The sequence below is a fragment of the Dermacentor silvarum genome, chromosome 9, assembly GCF_013339745.2.
Source record: "Dermacentor silvarum isolate Dsil-2018 chromosome 9, BIME_Dsil_1.4, whole genome shotgun sequence".
NCBI classification, from domain to species: Eukaryota; Metazoa; Arthropoda; class Arachnida; order Ixodida; family Ixodidae; genus Dermacentor; species Dermacentor silvarum.
The window spans coordinates 137,234,753-137,255,239 of record NC_051162.1 but is presented as its reverse complement, the minus strand read 5'-3'; the positions used below and the strand labels follow the sequence as shown (position 1 = coordinate 137,255,239).

The 20,487-nt window shown below is 46.1% G+C and overlaps 1 protein-coding gene across 5 annotated transcripts in view; it reads right to left on the bottom strand.

Moving 5' to 3' along the window:
- Positions 1–5,560: 5,560 nt before the first annotated feature.
- The window catches only part of LOC119464431 (protein PAT1 homolog 1-like), a 224,640-nt gene continuing 209,713 nt past the window's right edge, over positions 5,561–20,487 (bottom strand). For all 5 annotated transcript variants that reach the window (XM_049656362.1, XM_049656363.1, XM_049656364.1 and 2 more), the window contains 2 exons: positions 10,800–10,900; positions 5,561–7,387 (listed from right to left, as the gene is read on the bottom strand). In XM_049656362.1, the coding sequence (XP_049512319.1) occupies positions 7,075–7,387; positions 10,800–10,900 (414 nt within the window). In that variant the 3' untranslated portion in view covers positions 5,561–7,074. The remainder of the gene's footprint in view (positions 7,388–10,799; positions 10,901–20,487) is intronic.

Here is a 20,487-nt window from a genome sequence, read left to right as displayed (position 1 = left end):
CCGCGTATGAAGACTCACGAAGCCACCTACAAGAACAACGATGTAACGTGTTAGCCGAGAGCACGAGCCAGCGTCTTCATGTTTTGTTTCCCACTCGTCGTCATCCTTTTACACAAGGAGCGCATCTGCTCGCGTTTTTCTAACCACGCGACGCCATCCTAGGCCCGTGCGCTGGCGTTGGCCGCTGACGTCACGCTTCCCCACTTCGCAGACGCGGCTCGAGGCTTCACCCCGCTCCGCGAGAACGCCCACTCAGCCAAGCGGATCTGGCGGGTTTGAGCCTCCTATGCTTAATGTAATACAATAAAACTGCAAATTTCAATGAAAAACTTGTAGCATACGAACGGTACTGTGCTCGTGCTGGATATTGTCAACGTGTAACTGTGATCACAATGAGTGCTACAGTTAAAAAAAAATTGCCTATGCGTAGTTCTTAGTTTAGCTGTTATTATTTATATGTGAACACTTCAGCGAGAGATCTCTTTCATTAAGCAGGTTGGTCGCGGAACCGATGACAGCCAATGAGGCAACCGATGACACCCCGAGGGGGAACTATGTTAATCAGGCGCGAAGGCGCTCGCGCGCACATCGGCGTGCTTGGCAAAAGGGACGTCCCCTCGTTCATTCGACGCCCCCGACGGGACGTGCTCGTGCTGGATATTGTCAACGTGTAACTGTGATCACAATGAGCGCTACAGTTAAAAAAAAAATTGCCTATGCGTAGTTCTTAGTTTAGCTGTTATTATTTATATGTGAACACTTCCGCAAGAGATCTCTTTCATTAAGCAGGTTGGTTGCGGAACCGATGACAGCCAATGAGGCAACCGATGACACCCCGAGGGGGAACTATGTTAATCAGGCGCGAAGGCGCTCGCGCGCACATCGGCGTGCTTGGCAAAAGGGACGTCCCCTCGTTCATTCGACGCCACCGACGGGACGAGTAGGGCACGACCGGTCCCAGGAGGTCCAAGGTGTTCATGAGAAAAAATAACTACGGCAACTTCGGGACACCACACCCCTACGGAATACAACTAAGCTTGTGAGCGAGCTAGCTTTACTTCTACATGGTTGCTACCACTGGTACTCGCGCAAAATACTTTTGAAGAATGCTGGTGGCCATATTTTTTGCGACAGGGCCATCCCCCTGTCAGCGAGGGGGCGATGCAGAAATCTGAGGGGGGGGGGGTCAGGACATCCGGACATCCCCCCTGGATCCGCGCCTGCGTTACCCGCGGAGACGCGCTCCCACTGTGCCCGAAGCGATAGCGAAGGCCGTAAGAAGGAAAGCGCGCGCGCCTCGCGCGCCTCTCCAGTCCGGTCGTGGTTCAACCTAGCTACAAACCAAGAGACGCAATCATGGTCGCGTCAGGATGTAAGAAAAAAAAATGGCGCAATTTCGCCCGAAAGGCGAAGCATCAATTGCGATAGCAAATTATCGCAATTGATGCTTCGCCTTTCGGGCAAAATTGCGCCATTTTTGCGGGCAAATTAGTAGAGAGCTATAAGGAGTAGGGATAGTTGTTTTATCGGCTGCATAAACTTGACACATTCGCTTACTAACTGCAAGCGTGATGTCGGCGCGCACAAGCAAACATGAATAGATCACAGTCGATGACCCCAGACAACTAGTCAATACGCTAGCGTGGGGAAGCGCGGTCGCCGCAGCCAGCGAAGGTTCGTGTGGTCTATCGCTTCAACGGAAACATGGAGCGGTAAAAGCACAAGGCAGACAAATTTCAGAGCCGTATGGAGATCGCTTTCAAGATACGGTGCGCGCGACAACACCAACAGCCCGCACCGACGCAAAGTACAAGAACACATTTGTTGGCAGAGTAGAAGCCCCCCCCTTCCTCCCACGCTGCATTCCCGCTTTGCTCCTTTTGCGTGGGAGATTAACTAACACTGATGTAAAGGTATGTTTGGAATGTTACCCAACGCACTTACAAATAAATTTGGGGGTATTTCTAAACATGTAGTCTCTAAAACCAGACTATAGCCAGAAAAGGTGAGTTAGGTTTTTTTTTGTTTTTGTTTCTGAAGAGTAGGCAGGCGTTGTGCCCCTTCTGGTGGAAGTTGCCAGCCTTACTCCTCGCTTTCTCTTTCCTGTGTATATGTTTACAAATCAAATAATAATACACGTGAATGAAGGACCACTTACTTAAAATTTTGCTTTTATTGCAAGAATGCATAACAAACTTTTCCGTTGAAAGGCTTGCTGTAAGCACCGATTTGAAGCATGTCCGATAAGAGGATACAATAAAAAAATTGCAGTTAGTAAATAGCATCATTGCAATGGCGCACCGACGGGGGGGGTGTTTGGGGGTTGTGACCCCCTCCCCCCTGAGGCCGAGTTAAGCCCCCTTTTGTTTAACCCGTTTTCTTTCCTTGCGCCTTTGAGTACTGCAACTAAGATGTAAGAAGCGCAATCGTCTATACAAAGCGCATTTTTTGACAAGTTCCCGTGAAGAAATTGAAATTAGTGCTGTTTAGAGGGTATTGGCAAACTAAGGCAAAGTGTCAACCCCCCCCCCTGGCAGAGATCCTGGGTGCGCTACTGCATCATTGTCCACAGCGTCATGTAGCACTCCACTGACCAACGCAACAATAAAAAGTTGCCACGTATCTGCGTGCTTCGCTGCAAATGTCGTCGAAAGACGAGTCTTCTGCCGGTCGTACTACATGAGTGCTGGTCTGATCCGCGGCCACCCGTGATGCTGTTCTCGTACCATTTCCGTCCTGGCATGATAAATGCAATGGAGGTTTGTTTGAACAGATTTCATTTTACCGCATTATTTCATTAAGCGGCCATTTATGTTTTGCCCTGCCTCAGACAGCGCTTCCTTTATGTTGAATCGGCCGCATCTGGCTGGCATTGATAAAATTGAGGAGGCGCTGCGTGAGGCATGGACGCCATCGGGAAACATGAGCTTGTGCAGAGGGTTTCGTTCCTCCATGGCAGAGGGCGCTCGTCGGCGCGCAGTCGGGGAACGTCGTTCGTCGGCGCGCATAGCATGGCATTTTCAGCGCAGCTTAAGAAACTAGGGTCTTTAGAGTTACGTATCTATGTATTTTCTATTAAAGGAACATACCTCCTAATACTTACCTAGTGATGTTGTGCCTCAGATATGCGTAATATTTGCTTTGTGATCCATAACGTTCACAAGTATGAACAGCCGTACCAGTTTAAGTAGTGTGGGCGGTAAGCAAGTGGTCCAACTTTGGCCGGGTGGCTGAATCGGGTGACAGACAGACATACAGACCAAATTTTCAGCGTTTAAGTTCCCCAAGAAAGACTATCGTCTTTAAAAACAGTCATGATTATGAGGCATGCCGTAGTGGAGGGCTCGAGCCGGATTAATTTTGACCACCTGGGGTTCTTTAACGGGCGTTTTATTGCGATAGCAATTATATGGACACTTCAAACGGATTTCTGCCGTCGGCGTCGCCGTGAGGTTCCGTATGGATTCCAAGGGCGATAAAACCTTCGCCGCGTGCGCGCTATCACGGAGAGCGAACGCACAGCGGAAAGCAAACGCGACCGTCGCGCGAAAGGCCGTGGGGGTATGGGGAGGGAGGCGGTGCGACGCTGTGCTGCTTCACCAAATGCTTATCTTGCAACCGGGCGCAAGGGGAACTGGCCACTCAATCTCCCACGCGAAAGCAAGAAAGCGGGAAGGCCGCGCGGGAGGGATGGGGGCGGGGGGCAGCTTCTCTGCACTTTGCCCGGCGCTGGCGGTCGCCCGCACCGTCTCTTATCTCCACACGGCTCTGACCTTTGCATGCGCTGTGCATTCGCCGCTCAGTTTCCGTTGAAGCGATTGACCGCGCGAACAATTCGCCCGCTGCGGCGGCTGCGCTTGCTGCCAGCGTTTTGACAGTCGTTGTCTGCGGTCATTCGGTGTGATCTATTCGTTTGCTTGTGCACGCTGACGCCACGCTTGTGAATTCAGTTAGTCCAAATGTGCCCAAGTTTATGTAGCCGATAAAACTACTATCCCTACTACTAATTTGGTATCGCAATTGATGCTTCGCCTTTCGGGCGAAACTGCGACATTTTTGCATTTCGCCTCCATCGAAATGCGGGCGCTGCGGCCGGGATTCGATCCCGCGATCTCGTACTCAGCACCGCAACGCCTTAGCTGACTGAGCCACCGCGGCGGGTAAGACAGCTGATGATGTAGCACTGTTTCTATACTAAGACTGGCATCTGTTTGTCATATTGGTGCCGCCAGCGGCAGGTAATTGACACACTGCTTGCTTTCGTGTGGGTTGTCTGATGGCGAGGTCCATGTGTGAGGTTCTTCAGAAGCCATTTCTAAGGCTGCAATCCATGTGCCGTCGTTCTGAGCAGACACTTCTGTTAGTTGGCAATGGGTGGTACCTGGTGGCCCCGATGCTTGTGCAATGTCAGCGTTTTGTTGAAGATTAGTGTGTGTGCAAAAGAGCTTGAGATATGCAAATCAGCTTGAACTACAAGTGGAAGCTGTTCATTCGCTCTTGATGAAGCAAATGCTCTGTCACCAAATGAGCATATGGCGTTGGCGGTTTCTTTTTTAGCCTATTGTCGGATAGCAAGTGGGCTTCGCTTTGTTAGAGTAAATAATAGTTGCGCTTGAGATGCGGCGTTGTCTTACAGCCGTGAAAGTGTCGCACGTCACGAAACCCGGTGATGGGCCGTGCTTATAAGACAACATTGTGAATGCGTCACACGGTTCAGGGACATGATTCCAGCAGCGTGTCGAGAGCGTAGATAGTGAAGATGGCTCTATGGTAGTCATTATGCTAGGTGTGTGTTTGTGCATCATTTTCTCGTGACGATCATGACATGAGAAACTAATCGATGATCTCCTCATATGTGACCTTGTTTGACATTGATGATGATTGCTAAGTGGAGGCTGTGGGTGACTGCGGCGACCCAGTTAAAATGTCTCTAGCTGTTGGATAATGGAGGGGTCTGCAACGTATACGTGAAATCGACTGATCATCTCTTCTTTTATTTTTCCCCACGATTAGTTGGTTTAAAAGATGTGTGCGAGGTAAAACCAAAATGCCTCACTGGTGACGTAGTCATTGAAGTTGGAGACCATATCCCGTTCTGACCACGATTCAGCAGATGCATGGAGCTTGAAGAGGTGAAACCAGTCTTCCACGGGCCCATCGTTCACTGATCCGGTGTACATATATAAAAGGCGGGGCTTGTGACGTATCCGTCACGCGATCTTCCGGCTCCGGTATGGGAGAATGCAGGGAAGGAATTTCACTTGCGGAAGATAGATGAGGTCAAGTGGACAGTGTATGCTGGTGGTGACGCTCGCATCTTGAAATCATGGGTTCGCGGCAATTCAAATATTTCAATCGCTGCCATTAATGAACTAATTTGAAAAATTCTTGCGGTAGAACACTTTTTATAGGGCACATAACCACCTCCAACCAAAATTTGTTTCATGGCCTGGTGAAGGGCCCTTTCATGGCAAAAATCTCTCATAACTTATTAGAGTGTGTTGCAGGGTGTCTAAAGATGTAGGTAAGCTTCCCCCTATAAATGCACAGGACACAGATAGATGAGCAACAAATTTATGTTGACAAATGTTTGCAACTGTACAGTGATGGCTTCTCACTACATGTTCAGAAAACAAGGTGTAAACATCATTCAATGCCAACTGTTTCTATTCTGCTACAAACAAATAATGCACAGGCTAACAAAGTTGGTAAATGAAAAACCCGATTAAGTTGGAAGTGCCAGATGTTCAGCAGCACTTGCTGCTCTCTCTGTTAGGCGAAAAAAAAAAAAAAAAAAGTTTACAAGCACGGCAGAGATGAAAACATTTCAAGTTTGAAGCACATGAACTCTGCCCATATGACCACCAGTAAAGAAATAACTGGTAATGTAAAGTCAACGGTGCAATGTCACACTTTCACAGATGTGTTGAGGTGATAAGAAAATCCAAGTTTACACAAACTGAACATCAAAATGCTTGTGCTCCATGATCAAGAAAGAAGGCAACCCCTGAAGCAAATGTATAGGGGTCCTTTGAGAAAAAGCAGAGCTGTGAAAATCGTCTGCTAAACTCTCAAAAGTGAGCAGCCTCTTGCGAAAATCCAAATGCAAAGACAACACCCAGAGCCGGCATTTTGAAGAGACAGTGCAGTTTGACATAGAAAAAATTTGAGAATTCCCCTTTTATCACAGTGTCCACCACAGTCCACAGGTCTCAGAACCATGGGAAGCACAAAAAGCACTCTTCTTTTTATGTTGCTAAGCTCTGAAGCTGTCAGAGATGATAACATCAACAAAAAAACCTTGGCAAGAACTAAAGCCCGCAAATAAAGCAGTTACCAGTTTCAAAGCAAGCAATGGGCAGAATTGTAATTACACTTTATATGACTGTAATATGCAGAATGATGTGAATTTAAATAAGGTTCAAACAGAGTAAACAGAAAAGAAAGTAGCATTTGAAAATAAGGAGCAATTTGAACAGCACAAATGTATTGAGACAGGCTATGATCACAACAGATGAAAATCTTTACAGCTATTATTACTGACAGTCTCAACTTCTGATAGCACAAAATACACACTGATGTGTTCACTTTTTTAGCATCAGGCAACAGTGCACTTCACTGAAAAATGACACATTTTGTGAATTCTTAATGGGGAGTCTCCAATGCAAAGACACCCAAAATCTTGCCAAATTTTGACACTTCAGTGAAAAGAGCACAGGAGCCACACTAGGCCTGTTCAAAAAATTTCCACTGCATAGCAATGACACTCTTGATACTCCATTCGAGTTAAGTAACTGCCATCCATCCCTAAACAGTTTCTGTGAAGAAATTCTGCCCATGTTGCCATACTTGCATGAAGTCTTGCTACAAGTCCCAACAGAGATTCAGAAAAAAAAGGAAGGAAAGTCAGCAGAGAACATCTCTTCTTATGAGCCTACGAGAGAGGCATTCATAAGTGCAATAAAAAAAAAATTAAAGACAAGAAGCACAGTGCAGCACAAAATGTCAATATGTTGGCCTTCCACAAAAAAACAAAAAACAAAAAACAAAAGCAAAAAACAAAAAAACTCCAGTTTAGTCGACAGCTGTTACAGGTTCACCACAGCAGGGCAATGCAGCTTTGTCACCAAATCCATTCTGCTCATGATGCAATTGAATCTCTGCCTGGTGCGTGGGCTTTGCAGCAGAAGTGCAGGACAGTTCACTAGCAAGCTGAGAGTTTATTGCAAAGCGTCGCAGCTGTGACGCAAGGGCTTGACGCTCATGTGGAAACAGCAGAAGCACTGCAGAGTCATATTTACTTTCGACGCTTGCATCGTCTTCGCCAATGTCATGCTTCTTGAGTGAGGCAATGAGCAAATCCACCATTTCAGAAAGCAGCTTTGCCCTGCAGCACAAGACAATTTTACAAAATACTTTTTTTTTTAATTCGCCTAATCCCACTATCTATTTCTATAGCTTTCATATTGGCACTCTGTCAAAAAAATATAATAATCAAAAAAAAAAGAAAAAGAATGAAGGGCATAAAGGTGCTCGCTGCCTGCTGACAAGAAATATAGGCAACTCTACTGAAGTCGCAAACTATGCGAGTACATTTCGTCCAGTTTTTTTTTCTTTCGAAAATATTTTCCACCGACTGCAAATACCTCATTCTTGCTATAGAGCAAGGCGCTTAAGAAAAGGAGGCGTGTCCTTGTATTACATTTTCGCAAGAAATGCTAATTTCCACACTATGGAGCACTCTCTTGAAACACAATACTCAAACATTTGTAACTTTGTTCCAATAAAAATGATGCAACATGTTTTTTCATATTATTTTTCCGCAGTCTTCAGAGAACAATTTCGGTGACGTTGAACAAGATTGAAGAGGGGTATTTTTAGACTGTTTTCAATAAAGTAAGATTTTTCAGATAATGTGTGAAGTAAAAAAATGTATTACTTTAAAATGAGTAGAAAAAAGAGTCGCAGTTTCGCCCGAAAGGCAAAACATAGATTGCGATAGCAAATTAGTGCGACAGCAAATTAGTGGACCCCCCCCCCCCCTCTCCCCAAGCCTTCCGGCACGGCGGGAGCGCGCGGCCACAATGAAGTGCGGCCTCTCCACCTCCCTACTCTCCCTCCGGAGCGTTGCGTGCGACTGAAAGACTGCACTTCCTTAGAAAAACCACATTTCGTAAAGCTGTCGTAGTCGCCCGATGACCTTTGATGATTTTTTTCCCCGTTTAATAGCTTTATTTAACAAGTAGCAGCTTAGCACTATGCAGTCACGTGTGCGTAATGTGCAAGATTATTAGAAACATTAAAGAATGGCACATACATATACCAACTGTTTCAATCTCTCGTGGAACTGGCATGAGGTCAAGACCACCTGAACTCCACCTTAAATAAACCTGTGCTTGTTGGCGATCCGACTACAGAGCCTTCTCCATGCCGTGTCAGAGAGTCAACAAATCCTGCCGTGGCACCTTTTTACGTTGCGTAGTGGAGGGGAGTTGTGCCCTTTCTTGAGCGTTGCTCGTAGGGTGAGCCTTGTGCAAACCTATTTCCAAAGCGTCGAAGTAGACGAACGAAAGCCTTTCTGACACGGCGCCAGAAACGCTGTCAAGCATATGACATGAAGGAGAATGCGACGCAGCGGCAATGATGTAGATGCGGCAGCAAGCCATGCATGCAGGAATGCGACGCTGTCAGGTCGTAACGGATGAAAGTTTACAATAGCCGAAGTATAGCCTGTTTGGTGGTTACTTTACACGCACTTTGCATAAAGCCCACGGCCCGAGCTAGAGGGCAGATTCCTCTAGCCCGGCCGTGCCGAGCCTCAGTTACTTCGCATCCTTTACAACAGATGGAGGAAGTTGTCTGATCGGTTTGACTCCTTACCAAGGTAACTAAAGTTAAAGCAGCTTAAAAGGGCGGATATAGTCCGGCGTTTCCAGCCAGCAGCCGGTGAAGTGTTGGATGCGTCATGCCAGACACATTAAGAGAGCTAAAATTACCCTCTGTATAGTTAAGCGCGTTACATGTAGCTTGCAGCAGCGCAGCGATCATTTGTTGCCTTAGTGCAAGTGCAGAAGTACGCAGCGAGCGAGCACTTTGTTGTTGTTTGTCAGAGGCGCAAATTCAACAAGCTTACTTCAGGGAACTGAATCTGTATATAGGCCCGCAAGCTGCTTGTCAGCCAAGCTAGCGTGCAATGCACTCTGCTCCAGCGGTTTCGACGTGAGATAGCATGTTCTATTCCCGCGGCAACGATCCTTGACTGTAGACCTTAGATATTTAGCTTGGTCACCCCACTGCACTCTTCCTCTCCAAGCGGAGACAGAACGCATCAAGGCTCTGCTCTTAGAATGTAGAGAACCAGGTACAGAAAACTGGCTTGACTCTGACAATATTTCACATTCAAAGAACATCACGGATGCACAATGGTGTGGGCACAGTGCACATAGCAGCTACAGAGTTTACTAACTCTGTGGCTAGCAGACGTGTGGGACCTGTTTGCTGATACACAGGAACGGTATACAAGCAAGGGAAGCAGACGACCAGGGCGCTAGTTTCCTACAGTCGTAAATCGTACGTCACTTCCGACGAGTCATAATAGTTTCAGTATGAAAAAGATAGATTTTTGTGAGCGTTTTGTGAAGCACCCACTTGCATTTCAAATGTAAGGTTTTCCGCAGAGGCTACTGTATGGTTAAATTATCTGAAACAGGGCTTTTTACGCTGTCCAGAATTTTCTTGCAGTTGGCCTTTAGAGTGACGGAAGCAGCACTTGGTCTTTTGGAGGAGCTTTCTGAGCAGGAAAAATCGCAGTTTGGAGCCGAAATATATGCGTTTGGAGCAGAAAAATTTCCTGTTTGGAACTAGAAAAGTGCTTTGGAGCAGTAACTTATTGCTCTGGTGCAAAGAGCAAGCTCTGTATAAGTTAGTATTTTCTGAAACATTGCATTCAATATGTATTATACTAAGATGCAAGTATTCTTTCTTCAACTTGCTGTTCCATTTAATTGTTACTATATCAGAAGATGAAGATATGGGCAAACTTGATTCTAATTCACGGTTAGTTGTGCATTTCAATAAACAGTTAATTCTGCATTTCAACCACAGGCTTTTCCAGTAATATTTTTAAAAATCACAATTCTAATTTATTGTATTTTGCAGACTATAACTTGCAGTGTATTTTACAAAATGTTTGTCAGTGCATCTTATACAATGGTGCAACTTATGTATAAAGCCATGCATGCTGGCACAACCAATATGAGCGTTTTCGTTTTCTCGAGCAAGCCATGGTGCAGAGGCAATGTCAGCGATGTGCCTGCAATGTTTTGCCAAAGTTATCTAGAGGCCGACGATAGTGAGCCAGCGATGCTTCCAGCCAAAGTAGCTGAACTTTTTGACTGCGTCGAAAATGATGGCTTCGAGTGAAGCGCAATAAATGTTAGTATTCTGTGCCTAAAAGGACTGCTGACTGACATTTCTTTTCTGCTGGAATTTGCGGATCATAAAATTTTTGTTTACGAAAATTGAATGCCCTGAAATGTGTAAGCCATGTTGCAATGAGTACACAAGCCTCCACAATCATATTTCATCATGCCGACTGAGTTAAGGTGCGGTTTTATTTGAAACAGTTGAAAAAAAGGGGGGGGGGGGGGGGTGCGACTAATACAACAGTGCGACTTATATTCCAAAAAATACAGTATGCATGCTATAAGGTAGAGTATACAGTATAGGGTGGCCACTCTAGCTTTGTAGCCGTGAGCAGGTGCAAAAGAGTAGAAAGAAATATAAAAGAAAGGACTTACCATTTCTTATGCACTTCATTAAAGAATGACTGGCTGGTTTCTTCACATTGAAAATGGTGTTCTGCTCGCACTACAATAGCCCAGGCCACACGGAGAGCAAACTGAAATAAACATTTTGTGCCATTGAATTATGTACTGCTGCACAAAGACATCCCAACAAGACAGACGCTTACAGGAAGATGGAGGCTTGAACAGTGACCGAACAAGGAAGGCCACTGGAGCAAATGTACCATGTTTGATCAATGTTATGCACAAGGACATGAAGCACATAGCGGTAGGACCCTTGCAGTTTGGCCAAAAGGGAAAAGTGAATGAATTTACACTTGAAAAACTAAAAAACAATAACAAAGATGCTGTCCAATACAGCAACCTCACACTTATAAATTTATGCCTATGATTCCTTTTAATGGTCACTAAGGCAGGTCATGAGCAATAAGTAAAAAATTGCGCAGATCTCATGCACTGTGGGAATCGACGTTATGCGAAGCATTTTGCAGGCAACTGGCTATGCAGCATTGTTTGGGGTTTCGCAAAGTGTTACCAGGTTAACCAATGTGTTTGTGTAAATCCACTATTTGTGTGTGTGACGACAGCAGCAAGACGACGACAGTTGCGTGGTTTCTACGAATGACTGAATTAATGTGAACGAGCAGCATGGCTGTACGAAACGGATAAGAAACGCAAGAACTACACTCGAACCCTCTTTATAACGAAACAGGATATAAGAAAGTAAATGAAATCCCCTTTGAAATCCCCATAGAAATCCATGTATTTAAAACATCCCTTTAACGAAGTGAAATTCGTCATGCTAATGGATATAACAGATTAGATTCGTCTCCGAAACTCAAAAATGCCGACGGTGGCGTGCCAAATACATTGTTTTCAGCGGGGTTTGGTAATCGTTCACCGCAGCAGTTCAAAGCTCCCGCGTCACCACGTCGAATACGCCGTCGAGCAACACTGGTCTTTCTCACCACCGCGTGTAGCCGCGCTCAAACGGCACAAGGAGTGGCTCACTATCACACTTCTCCACTGACCTCTCTCTTAGGCGTCTCCGGCTGCACGAGCCGGATCACGCTGCACAGCTACGCGCGGAGGTGCGAAAGATTAGTGCCATTCACTTCTACTGTGCGCCGCGCAGCTGGGCGTGGCCTTCGAGATCTCCCCACCGCAACTGCGGGGATCATGCGCAAGCCTGCATGAGTTGCACCATACTGTGTGGCTACGCGCAGTGGTGCGAAAGATTAATAGATTCACTTCTCCCGCTCCCTGCGGCGGGCTGGCAGCTGGGCGTGGTGTCAGAGATTTGCATTGGCACCGGTGTGATCTCGGAGGCCACGTGCCATGCCGATGCAGCGAAGTTCGCTTGTCTCCTCGATCTCACTGCGGAGCGCTGTGTTGTGTGATACATGCTGCTCGACCGTGACGGGCCAAGTGGAAAGAGGAGTGAAAGACCATCACAATGGAACAGAAGGCAGCTATCTGAAGACTGTTACGTCAGCACGAAGTGGCGTGTTGCACACCCCGAAGATTTTGTTATGCAAATGATGGATATAACAAAACAACGGATGTAACAAAGTAATTTAGGCTCCCCCTTGAACTTCGTTATAACGAGGTTCCAGTGTAAATGCTCATGGACGGCAGCACTTGGTATCTCTTAAAGGACGAACAGGTGACTTGGTGCTGGTACTGTAGCACAGTACCACCACCAGGTACCTGCACCAAGTACCAAGTACCTGTAGACGGCTCAGACCTTTGTGCGTGCTCCGTTCTCGCCGCTCAGTTTACGTTGGAGCGATACACAACACAAAGGTCACTTCGCTCGCTGTTGCTGCCACGCTTCCTCACGCTAGCATTTTGACAGTGAGTGTCTATGGTCATCTAGAGTGATGTGTTCATGTTTGTCTGTGCACGCAGACACAATGCTTGTTAATTTAGTTAGTAAACGAATAGTTCCAAGTTCTTACGGCCAATAAAATTACTATACCTTACTGCGTATAGCTGTCTAAGTTTTACCTCACATAATGAACGCACCCCCAACATTGTGAATATTTTTAGAAAAAAAAAAATGTGTTCATTATGCGAGTAAATACAGCAGTTTCGCTTTCACGAGACGCGGCACCGAGCCCGTCGAAGTATATAGCTGACAGCTCTCTGGCGCTGACAGTGAGCTTAGGACAGCGCCAGAAACACTTGTCGGGGGACGTTTCAGTGCCGAGTCACGCGAAATTTTGCGAAACTACGTATGAAAGTTATCGCCCGAGAATACCACCCAAGGAAAGGTGCATCCCCTCTCCAGACAACGATGAGTGAAGAGAGCTAGTTTCCGAACTGCGATTCCTTGAATAAAGGTACCATTTCTTTTTCTGTTCATCTCGCATTACATTTGCACTTTTTTTATTTATTTTTTTATTTTGCGGGACTGGAAAGTCGCCTTTTGCGTTGCAATCGTGGTCGCGTTACATTTGAGCAAATACGGTATTGCACAAACGTTATCAGTCGGCTGCAGTGTGCTCACATGCCAGCCTGGGTCTGCTTAGGGCTTTTTTTTTTTTCTTCACGCATTCTTGCGCATGTGTGAATTTTCTTCCACCTGTAGAAAGCGTCAGTTGCTCGCAGTCGGACTATGAGTGAGGACGTGTAGTGAGCGACAATTTCCAGTAAGTTGTAAAATGACAAAACAACATGAGCACAGATATTGCATCAAATTTTACCAAAAGCGGAAATTATTCGCCACATTCAACAGGCTTTCAGGGACGATGTCATGAGCACCTTACAGATAAAGGAGCGGTACAACAGCTTCAAAGATGGCCACACATCAATGAACAGTGAAACCGTGTTCAGGCAGACCCTCAACAAGCCGAAATGAGAACGTCATTGAGAAAGTGCGGGCTTCGCTCATGGAGGACCGTCGCATCACAATCCGAGAACTTGCAAACGTGATAGGGGTAAACATTGGAACAGTACATTCAATTTTGAGCATGGATTTGGGCTTGAGGAGAGTGTCCTTGAAATTTGTACTGAAACTGCTAACAATGGAGCACAAGCAACTCCGTCTGGAAATCGCACAGGACCAGCTAGACAACGCAAGGAGTAACCACAACTTTCTGAACACCGTGATCAAAGGCGATGAGTCGTGGGTTTTTGGGTACGACCCAGAAACCAAGATGCAGTCATCACAGTGGAATCTTCCAACATCTCGGGATGAAGGCAGAAAAAGCTTGGCAGGTCCAGAGCAATGTCAAGGTCATGTCGACTGTTTTCTTTCCGACTCCCGTGGGGTGGTGCAGTATTAGTAAATCATCACAAAGGAATAAAACTGTGTATTGGAGCAGTCTGGAGCAGACAAAATTACATTTTGGAGTAGCTTGGAGGAGACTAAATTTCATTTTGAAGCAAATTGTAGCAGATAAAATGTCATTCTGAAGCAGGCCAATCGGTATTTTGGTGGAATGATTGAATATTGTCACGTAGTAGTGATTGTGAATAATACAGCAGCAAAGCTGTGAATTACGAAACTAACTTTTTATTGGGCGAACTTGTGCTCACAAAAGCAAGTTACACTCAAAGAACAGCGTCACCGGTGAACATGGTCGGCGATCGTCAAAATCTGATCATGGATCAAGTGCGTCTGCTTTCATAGATCACTCGTCGAAGGTTCCAGAGTAATTACTGGTGCCTGCGTGGTTTACAAAAACTACTATTGTTGCACATGCAATCTGATTATTGACCTTTTCATGGAGCCGTTTGTTCTCAAGAAACAAGACGACGCTTTCGGCAGCGCGCCGCACGTTGCCTCAACGATGTATATAAAACCGTTACCGCTTCTGCCCTGTTTCTGTGCGATCAGCTGTCGGAAATGCAAATGGGCTTTCACTCACGCACTGTGCTCCGTTCATGCTGCAAAATGTGGAGCGGTGGATTGAAGACGTGTGCAATAGTTCGCTGCAAAAATAGTGACTGGCATATTAAGGAATGGAATGAATATGTATGACCAAGTGCACTGTCTGTTGCTACATATGGACTGCCTCTGTTGCCGGTCCTTCTCGATGCACGACTTTCTTCATGGTCAAAAAGAAATTCACTTATCTGCCAGCATTGTATCGCTAACCTCCAAAGAAAAAACTTCAACCCCGGAACATCGGCAAGAGTGAGTATCGCTCGTTAAACAATGACAAAGTGAGTAACGCCGCTTCCTGGCATAGCAAGTTTCGCGCACGTTATCTACACACATCTACCCCAACTCAGACCGCAAACTTCCGCACACTCTATTGCCAATGTGCTAAAAATATGTGAATCGGCGCACACTTGAATCAATGCGCCAAAGCATGGGTGACATCGACTTCACTGACAACACACAAATGGTCAAAGCTGAATGTTTCGCGATGGTCATAAGGACTACAACCCCCGGGCTACAACGAATGCCGCTACAACAAAATATCCGCCACAACGAAGATTTTCCGATTCCCCGTCAGCTGCCCACAGAAAGTAATAAAAAAAAAGTATCTTCAGAACAAAGGCGTCTTATTCGGTATTTCTGCTTCAACAAATTTTGCGAGAATCAAACTGGGACAGAACTGGAATTGGAGCTGCCTAGTATTCAAATTAGAAGGCCCTTCTAAAGCTGTGACGATCGTACATCCGCTTGAATGAAGTTTTCGCGAACGAAATCAAATCCAAAGTACCGATTTGAGCGACGACTGCAATCCATAACCACGCGTGATCACGCGCCTGGGCGAGACTGCATGAGATCACTACAGTCACTGTCGTTTTCTCTGTGGTGTGTGTCCGGTCGAAATGGCTACCAACGAAGAAGTGTAAATTTCACTCTCTAGAGGAGAAGGTAAAGATGATCGCTAAGGCAGAAAGCGGAAGTGAGTGAGTGAGTGAAACAACTTTATTCGATCCACAAAAGAGGCGAGTAAACTCAATGTCACCTGGCTAGGCCCACTCAGGGACCATCAGGTCAAACCTGATGGCCCTCTCGCAGGCCCTCTGGACTGCCAGGATTTGAGAGGTCTGGTCCTGGACCTTAATAAGCTTCATTTCCTCTTGAGTGAAAGGGGGACTGGGAAAAAAATTTTTGCAGTTTTGCCCGAAAAGCGAAGCATCAATTGTGATAGCAAATTAGTAGACAGCTATAGACCTACACCATGTTTGCAAACAGCGGTAGGCACCGTCGATATATTTTAGGCTGTATAGTAGTGACATCGTGTAAGCTCTGCCCACTTGCCGGGAGGACGGCACTATCTTTTTTTTTAATAAGGGTGGGGGGTGCTAAAACCACGATTTCATTATGAAGCACACAGTAGTGGGGGCGCCGGATTAAGGGGGAGGCTACACTTGAAAGACTACTTCTTTATTTGTGGACAGATCTGAATGAAATTGTCACATTTTGATGTGCAGATTCTAAAAAAAAATGTAATTAATTTTGCCATAGGATAAGTAGTTTCTGATCATTGTATAAGCTGGGTCCTTTGTTTAGAGGAAAATTAGCGTCTAAACAGAAAACCCTAACACAGTGGTTTGTGTTTAAATACTATCTAGAATGCTCAGGGAGTGTCATAAGGTATCAATGTTCTAGGCTTACCTTAACAAGAGTTTAGCTCATCAAAGTTGTGAGAAAAAAATGCCATCTTGAGATGTCAAACATGTGACCCATTTCAAAAACTTTTTGAGAAGAGTACTGCTTTGAAAAGGGGCATATTGCTTACTGCATACATTTCTCTTTCTGGCAAAAAAAAAAAAAAAAATATGCTGATAGCTGAAATAGGACAGAAGCTATTTTACCTTCAAAATTGGAATTCTGTCAGAACTGCTGTTTTGAGAAATCAAGAAAACATTCTGCAACATCTTAGTTTTGTTAATTTTGGTATGAATTGGATGAGATTTAACAGTATTGTTGTTATTTCTGATGATTGCAAATATCTAATTAGATTCTGTATATTTGCATTAGAACAAAAGATACAAAATTTTTAATACAGAAATTCAGTTGATTTCTTACGGGACTTTTCAAAAACTTAACTTTGTCAAAAACAAAAGCAATGTATATGGCAAGAATGCCAGAGAGTTGGTCTAGCCGGTGATGCTATTTTTATTGTTCTCATTGCACTTAGTATATGGCGGGGGGTGACTTCGAGGCTAAAGATTCTGGAAAAAAAGAAAAACACCTCACCTTATATTCTAATAAATACGGTAATTACAATGGCTTTATAAATGAGCATATAAACTCGCCGAGGCTGCGTGATGGCTATGGTGTTGCACTACTAAGCACAAGGACATGGGATTGAATCCTGGCCGCAGTGGCCGCATTTCAATCACGGTGAAATACAAAAACGCTACTGGACTGTATTCGGTGCACATTAAAGAACCCCTGGTGGTGAAAATTAAGTCGTAGTCTGCCACTATGGTGTGCCTCACATTCAAATCGTGGTTCTGACATGTAACACCCCACAATTTAATGTTAATATCAAAGAAATGAACATACAGTACACCATTTTAAGTAGAGAAATATACACAACATAAAAATCACAAAATTATATAACTGCCTGTAACAAAAGAATATTTGGTACAAATAACTGGGCATTGAATCCCAGACCAGGAAGACTTTTTCTTTAACTGCGAAGCTTTCTTTCTTAGAAACCCACATAGCTTTCCTTTGTAGCTTTGTGCTACAGTAGGGTGGATGTCAGTTTTAAATGCGAAGCATTTCTTGGCGAACATTTACTACTTTGACAGCATCTATCTATCTATCTATCTATCTATCTAGCCGCCTCTGTCTTTGTGCTCTTACGGTCGTTTCGTTAACTTAATGATGATGATGTATGGTGTTTAATGGCGCAAGGGCCAGGTATGGCCAAAGAGCGCCAGGCCAGTGTTCATGAGTTGACAATGGAGCAATGAATTGCGAAAGGTAGATGTGTCGTGGCTGTAAAAGGGCCTAAAAAAACAATTGCTGTAAAATGCGTAAAATATATTGCCACCAGCAGTAGTGGATACAGTGCTAAGAGGCAGGCACGGACAAGAAGAAAAGTGCGCGTGCTTCTCCATCTGCTCGATAGCCAGCTCCCAGCGCCGTGTTTTTCAGGAGACGCTACCCTCAATAAACGTCGCGTCGCCCGTTCTCTCACAAGGCACGTGACAAAGTGGTGGAGGTGCTGGGTATTCCTCACCCATGTCGCAGACCCCTTCTGGCAGTGGAACCAATACCCCCGTGCCAATCGATACGCCGGTCCACCGGGCCAGCCGCAGGATCCGGGGACTGCCTCCTGAAGACCCCGCAGCGCTTCAGACCATCTCAACCAGTACCGTGCCGCAATGACGAACAGGTACACACTTCAAAATCCACGGGTTCCGAAGTCGTTCCATGGCAAGGTCTTCGAAGACGTCGAAAACTGGATGGCCGACTTCGAGCTCGTGGCCGAATACAATGAATGGGACGACGCAACTACTAAACTTCGAAGTGTCTACTTTTGCCTGGAAGACAGCGCGCTCACATGGTTCCAAAACTGTGAGCAGCAACTGACGTCGTGGCGTGAGTTCCGCCGTCAGTTACTAGACACCGACGCCAGTGCTGATCGCTACGAACGAGCCGAACGAGCAATCCAGGTCCGCGTTCAGCTTCCCAACGAAAGTGTTACCACGTTCGTCGAAGATATGACGTGCCTCTTCAGACGAGCAGACTCGGGAATGACGGAGGACAAGAAGTTGTGTCACCTGATGCGAGGAGTGAAGCAGCTCTTCGCTGGTATTGTGCGGAGCCCTCCGAAGACTGTCGCCGAATTTTTATCTGAGGCTGTAAGTATGGAGAAGATGCTTCAGCAACGATAAAATTTCTAGAGCGGCAAGTGAACGTGACATCCACCACCAATAATTTCACGGCCACCAGAAGCAACGATTACCACCTCTGCGAACTAATCCACACTGTCGTGCGCGAAGAAATACAGAGGCTTTCGGCACGTCACAAGCGGTGGTGAGCTCTATTGAGAGTGTCGTAAATGACGAAGTTCACCAAGCACGCCGGTCCTCCTGTCCTCTTGCTTACACCGCGCCTGCACCGACTGAACACAGCCGTGCGACCTAAGTTGAAGCCCTGAGACTCCCTGCATCACCCCCGCTGTTAGTTCACGCGGCTCATCCGGTTACGGTTTCATGTGCCCAACCGGTACAATACATCGCAGAGCGACGCGCGCCTCCAGCATTTCCCTCCGCCACTCCTCCCGCTGTGTTTCCGCAGAAGCAACCGGTATATTACGCCGACGATCGACGCATGACCCCTCGGAAGTCGGATGTTTGGCGCACACCGGACCGCCGGTCTCTGTGCTTCCACTGCGGTGAGGCAAATCATTTGTACCGCCAGTGTCCATACCGACGTCTCGGGTTGCGGGGCTTTTCCACCTACTCAGCGCCACTCCGACTTGGCCAACGACCTCGGGAGATAGAAGATTATCTTGCTCAACAGCGCATGCCACCGTCTACCGGGTGACAGTCACGCTCGCCGTCACCGTGGCGATTTTCACCACTGCCCCAGTGATATTCCGGCACACGATCGCCAAGTCCTCGCGAGAAAACTAACCACAGCGACCTTTGGGGGCGAGGCCGCTGGCAGCCGACACGCTGAAGACCTCCGATCGAAGCGAACGAGCGAGGACACCGATCCGACGTCAACTGCAGATGAACGAAATGACCGGTTTTGCGTCGCCCGTTCTCTCACAAGGCATGTGACAATATATGTAATAAAATTATGGCAATGGCTAATGAGGTGCACTATGAACACGAAAGAACAAATTGCAAGATAATGAAGATAAACGAAAATATACCACAGATAAAACTTTTCAAAAAGCACTACTGCCTTGAGACCCTTTGAAACGCAAGGGCCTCGAGGCGTGTGCTATGCGAAACTACTATCGCGACAACATCCTCTGGAGAGAGGATGCGCTATGAAACTATTGGGCAAATAACATGCAATACTACATCGCTCAGAAAATCCAGGACAGCTTTAGCGTTAAAGAGAGGTTCGTCGCCAAGAAACATAGCGGGATGGAGAGGGAGATGGTACCGGTACGCTAGAGGAAAGTGCCTTTTTCTCTCTCTTTCGGCTAAGTGCCTTTTTCTCTCTCTTTCGGCTTCTCTACACTCCACGAGGACGTGGAGCATGGTAAGCCTCTCTCCACATCTACCACAGGTTGGCGGGTCATTTCCCGTTAAGCGAAAATTGTGGGTGCCGTACGTATGTCCTATTCTCAGACGATAGAATAGGACATAAGTTCTTCGTATTTTCGTAACGGGATGCCAGGGACCTATCTGTGGCTTAACTAAGTAGAGCTTATTGTTCCTTTCGGTGTCCCACAAGCGCTGCCAGTGGCTTCGAAGTTTCTTTCTTAAGTAGGGCTTGAGATCTCTGGCAGGGATTAAAGCAGTAGGGTTAAGGGCTCGCGATGTAGTTGACGTGGCCATTTCATCAGCTAGAACATTGCCCTCGATGCCTCTATGGCCAGGCACCCAGCATATAATGACATGCTGGTTAGATATGTACGCTCTACACAGAACGGAATACAGCTCAATGAGGACAGGATTTTTGTGCTTACAGAGCGACTTCAGGGCTTTTACGACGCTTTGGAAATCTGTAAATATAATGGCTTTTTGAAGTTTTGATTTTCTTATATGCTTCACAGCCGACAACAGTGCA